The sequence below is a fragment of the Alligator sinensis genome, unplaced genomic scaffold (assembly GCF_000455745.1).
Source record: "Alligator sinensis unplaced genomic scaffold, ASM45574v1 scaffold1334_1, whole genome shotgun sequence".
NCBI lineage: Eukaryota > Metazoa > Chordata > Crocodylia > Alligatoridae > Alligator > Alligator sinensis.
The window spans coordinates 288,304-293,915 of NW_005842872.1; the positions used below are offsets into that span (position 1 = coordinate 288,304).

A 5,612-nucleotide genomic window follows, 5' to 3' on the forward strand; every position below is an offset into this window, starting at 1 on the left:
GGAGATCTAGTGGCAGTCTACAAACTAGTCAAGGGGGACCAGCAGGCATTGGGAGAGTCCCTGTTCCCCCGAGCAATCCTGGGAGTTACAAGAAACAACAGACACAAGCTAGCGAAGGGTAGTTTCAGGCTAGACATTAGGAGGTGCTATTTCACTGTCAGGGCAGCTAGGATCTGGAACCAACTTCCAAAAGAAGGGTGCTGGCTCCTACCCTGGGTGTCTTTAAAAAAGCCTGGGCGAACATCTGGCGGGGGTCGTTTGCCCCCAGTACTCTTTCCTGCCATGGCAGGGGGTTGGACTCGGTGATCTCCTCAGGTCCCTTCCAACCCTATGAAACTATGAAACTATGACTCTACGATAGTGAGGTGCTGTCTGTTGGGCAGATGTTTTCTTTGGATTTTCCCACGCCGTGGGGTGAATCCAGGTCTCCGGCAGTGCTGTCGCCACAGGACCGGGGAGCAGTTTCATCTGTTATTTTATTTTCTGTCTCCAGACTACGCGGCTGGTTTCTCTGGCACGATGCTTCCCCGGATGCAGTCAGTCCTTTGCTGTGTTGCTGCCTGCCCGAGGCAGAGAGGTTTGGGAGCCCGGGCTAGCCCTGGCAGCCTCCTCTGTTCCTCTCTCCCTGGCAGCCTCCAGCATTAAAAGTCTAGCTATCAAAAAGGGGTTATCCCAGGGCAAACCTGGCTCCTGGGTACTGGCAGTGGGGCAGCGAGGGAACGTGGGCACGGGCACCCCGAACAGCAGCTCTGCGGTAGGTCACGTGGGAAATGAAGGGTCAGACTGGAGAAGATGGGACCAACGCGGATACGTTACCTCGGATGTTCGGCTTGTCACCTCAGGTGTCTGCACATGAACGCACGGAGCCTGGGAAACAAGCAGGAGGAGTGGGAGTCCTTGTACAGTCACGAAGCTATGACATGATCGGAGTAAGAGAGACCTGGTGGGAGCACGCATGACTGGAGCATGGCCACGGGTGGGTACTAACTGCTGAGGAAGGACAGCATGTGGACGAGTTGTGGACAAGCTGAAGAGAGTCCAGCGGAGGGCAACGAAAATGGTTTGGGGCCTTGGGCTCATGACTTGTGAAGAGACTGAGGGAACCGGGCTGGTTTAGTCTGCAGAAGAGAAGACCGAGGGGGATTTGATAGCAGCCTTCACCTCCCTGCAGGGGGGCTGCAAAGAGGACGGAGCTGGGCTGGTCTCAGTGGGGGCAGACGACAGGACAAGGAGCAATGGGCTCAAGCTGCAGTAAGGGAAGTTGAGGTTGGATATTAGGAAACACTTTCTTACTAGGATGATGGTGAAGCGCTGGGACAGGCTGGCTCCTCAGAGAGGTGGTGGAATCATAGGACCACAGACAGCGAGGGCGGGAAGGGACCGCAGGAGATCACATCCAGTTCAACCCCCTGCTCCAAGCAGGACCAGCCCCAGCTACATCATCCCAGCCAGGGCTTTGTCTACCCGGGTCTTAAACACCTCCAAGGATGGAGATCCCACCACCTCCCTGGGGAGCCTCTTCCAGTGTTTTACTACTCTCCTTGTCAGAGAGTTTTTCCTCGTATCCAACCTCAACTTCCCTTGCTGCGGCTTGAGCCCATTGCTCCTTGTCCTGTCGTCTGCCCCCATTGACACCAGCCCAGCTCCGTCCTCTTTGCAGCCCCCCTGCAGGGAGGCGAAGGCTGCTATTCAATCCCCCTCCGTCTTCTCTTCTGCAGACTCAATCAGCCCACTTCCCTCAGCCTCTCCTCACCAGTCCTGTCTCCCAGCCCCCCAACCATTTTAGTTGGAAATTCTCTAATGTGTCCAAACCTTTCTGTAGTGGGGGCCCACAGCTGGACACAGGACTCCACATGTGGCCTCCCCAGTGCTGAGCCGAGGGGAAGGATCACTGCCCTGGATCTGCTGGCGATGCTCCTACCGATGCACCCAGGATGCCGGTCGCCTTCTTGGCACAAGGGCACACTGCCGGCTCCTGTCCAGCTTCTTGTCCCCTGCCCCCCCAGGCCCTTTTCTGCAGAGCTGCTGCCCAGCCCGTCGCCCCCCGCCTGCACCGGTGCAGGGGATCGCTCCTTCTAAACGCAGGACTTTGCACTTGTCCTTGCTGAACCTCGCGAGATTCCTGTTGGCCCAGCCCTCTATTGTGGCGAGGTCTCTCTGAATCCTAGTCCTACCCTCCAACGTATGTACTACTCCCCCCAGCTTGGGGTCATCTGCAAACTGCTGAGGGTGCGCTGCATCCCGTCTTCCAGGTCGCTGCTGAAGATATTGAACAAAACCGGCCCAGAACCGACCCCTGGGGCACTGCACTTGACACTGGCTGCCGACTATATGTTGAGCCATTGATTACTACCCATTGAGCCTGACGATTCAGCCAACTTTCTATCCACCTTCTAGTCCATTCATCCAACCCAGAATTCCTCAGCTGCCTTGCAAGAATGCTGTGGGAGATGGCATCAAAAGCCTTGCTAAAGTCAAAGTTTATTATGTCCACTGCTTTCCCCACATCCACAGAGCCAGTCACCTCGTCACAGAAGGCAATCAGGTTGGTCCGGCATGACTTGCCCCTGGTGAATCCATGCTGACTCTTCCTTATCACCTTCTTCTCCTCCAAGTGCTTAGAAATGGATTCTTTGAGGATCTGCTCTATGATTTTTCTGGGGACTAAAGTGAGGCTGACCGGTCTGTCATTCCCTGGATTTTCCTTCTTCCCTTTCTTCAACATGGGCACTATTTTTGCCCTTTTCCAATCATCCAGGACCTCCCCCAATAGCCAAGAGTTTTCAAAGATCATGGCCAGAAGCTCTGCAATCTCATCAGCCAACTCCCTCAGCACCCTTGGCTGCATCCCATCCAGCCCCACTGACTTGTACACGGCCAGCTTTTCTAACTAGTCCCTAACCTGTTCCTTCACCACCGAGGGCTGCTCCCCTCCTGCCCAAACTGGGCTGCCTGGTGCAGTAGTCTGGGAGCTGCCCTTGCCTGTGAAGACCAAGGTAAAAAAGGCATTGAGCACTTCAGCCTCTTCTGCATCCTCGGTCACCACGTTGCCTCCCCCATTCAGTCAGGGACCCACACTTTCCCTGACCTTCCTCTTACTACTGAAATACTTGTAGAAACCCTTCTTGTTACCCTTCACATCTCTTGCTAGCTGCCACTCCAATTGTGCTTTGGCCTTCCTGCTTTCATCCCTGCACGCCCGAGCCATGTTTTTATACTCCTCCCTAGTTGTTTGTCCAAATTTCCACGTCTTGTAAGCTTCCTTTTTGTGTTTAAGCTCACCAAAGAGTTCTCTGCTAATCCAAGCTGATCTTCTGCCATACTTGCAAGTCTTCCTGCACATCAGGATGGTTCGTTCCTGTGCCCTCAGTAAGGTTTCTTTAAAATACAGCCAGCTCCTGGACTCCTCTCCCATCCAGGCTGGCCTCCCAGGGGATCCTGCCCATGAGTTCCCTGAGCGAGTCAAAGTCTGCTTTTCTGAAGGTGATTGTCCTTACTCTGCTGCTCTCCATCCTTCCTGTCCTCAGGATCCTGAGCTCAATCACCTCATGGTCAGTGCTGCCCAAGTTGCCATCCACGACTACCCCCATCAACTCTTCCCTGTTTATGAGCAGCGGGTCAAGAAGAGCACAGCTCCTAGTTGGCCGCTCCAGCACTTGCACTGGGAAGTTGTCTCCAACGCCCTCCAAACACATCCTGGATTGCCTGCGCACTGCTGCGTTGCCCTCCCTGCAGATATCGGGGTGACTGGAATCTCCCATGAGAACCAGGGCTTGTGATCAGGAAATGTCTGCTAGCTGGAGAAAGCCTCATTCACCTCATCCTCCTGGTCTGGCAGTCTATAGCAGACCCCCACCACATCACCCTTGTTACACTCCCCTGTGACCCGAACCCAGGGACTTTCAAGAGGCCTGTCTCCAGTTTCATGCTGCAGCTCTGAGCCATCACGTGGCTCTTTCACACACAGCACAACTGCCCTCCTCTTCTCCCCTGCCTCTCAGAATCATCAATCCTGGACAATGAGGTCACATCTAGTCCAACTCCCTGCTCAAAGCAGGACCAGCCCCAACTACATCATCCCAGGCCTTAAACACATCCAAGGATGACAGAACAAGGAGCAATGGGCTCACATTGCAGCAAGGAAGTTGAGGTTAGATATTAGGAAACACTCTCTCCCAAGGAGGGTGGTGAAGCACTGGGGCAGGTTACCCAGAGCGGTGGTGCAGTCTCCATCCTTGGAGGTGTTTAAGACCCGGGTAGACAAAGCCTTGGCTGGGATGATGTAGCTGGGGCTGGTCCTGCTTGGAGCAGGGGTTGGGCTAGATGCGACCTCCTGGCACCAGAGCCCTGCAGCTGACACGTGCCGTGCGGCCATGCGGACTGGGGGCAGCAGGCTGCACTGGCTCCGGGACAGAGCTGTGTGAGCACCAGCCCGCAGCAGTGCCCGGCATGGGGGCAGAGGTGCCCTCCCCAGAGGCCAGGGGGCTGCTCCAGGCTCCCCCTGACACCAGGGAGATGGGCAGTACCAGGAGGGAGCGCGGCGCCCAGCCCAGCCCCGGCCCTGGAGAGGAGATGAGGCACTACCCGGTGCACCCCATGGGGCCACGGGGCATCCTGCTCCTTGCAGGGGATGCATCGCCTGCCTGGGATCGCTGCAGCCCGAGCCCTGAGCAGAGCAGCGAGGAGGGTCCGAGGGGCCCAGGCCCCTCCTGCTCCCTCACCGGCCTGTCCCCAGACACCCTCGGTCCACGGGGAGGGGAAGGGGCAGGCAGCAGCGGGGATGACGGCGGAGCTGCCCAGCGCTCAAGCAGGCTCTACAAGCTCCCGTACACGCGAGATTTGGGCATGGGGTTTGCAGCAGCCAGCCAAGGACCCACAGCCGTTTCCTCCAGAAAACGGCCCATGCCCGCTGGCCCCGGCCCCTCCAGGAGAGACGGCTCCGCTCCCGGGCCCCCACCATGGCCAAGGACCTGGTTCCCCCAGCCCCAGACCCCTGGGCTGGGCGACTCCCTCCGGCCCTGCCGGCGCAGGTGCAGGCGCAGCCGCGGCCCGGGAGACGGAGCCATTTCTCATGGCAGGAGCAGCAGAAGCAGGAGCTGGCCCAGCCCCGGGCACAGCCCTGACCGGACAGCCACACGTGGCACGAGCAGCGAGGACACGGCCACGGTGCCGGGTCACGGCTCAAGGGCAGAGCAGCCCTTCAGCCAGCGGGGCCAGCCCCAGGGTGCAGAGGCCATGCGGCCGCTGCCCCGTTACCTCCTGCCCAGCCCCGGGCTCCAGGCCCTCGTCCTGGCTGCGCGCTTCAGCCGTCTGTGGGAACAAACAGGGACCAGCTCGTGGGGGAGCAGGGGTTGCACCCGCTGGGTCCTGACGGCAGCACCGAGCACCCCAACAAGGGGCCAGCAGGCAGCGTCGCCCAAGGGACCCCCACCGCGGGCACCTGGGACCCACTCACTTGTAGAAGTTCCTGTTGACCTTCCTCTCGGCCGGGAAGCCCATCATGCCGCAGACGACGCGGCTGCTGCTGCTGTCCCAGCCCTCGTCGCAGATCTGGGCCCAGCTGTCCTTGTAGCGCACCTCCACGATGCCCTCCGTCACCGGCAGCCGCCCCC

At 58.4% G+C, this 5,612-nt stretch overlaps 1 protein-coding gene across 1 annotated transcript in view; it reads right to left on the bottom strand.

The window, feature by feature from the left end:
• Nucleotides 1–5,612, bottom strand: part of LOXL3 (lysyl oxidase like 3) — a 22,774-nt gene that overhangs the window by 10,347 nt on the left and 6,815 nt on the right. The window contains exon 4 of the mRNA XM_025191908.1: nucleotides 5,456–5,605. Coding sequence (XP_025047693.1) covers nucleotides 5,456–5,605 — 150 coding nt within the window. The remainder of the gene's footprint in view (nucleotides 1–5,455; nucleotides 5,606–5,612) is intronic.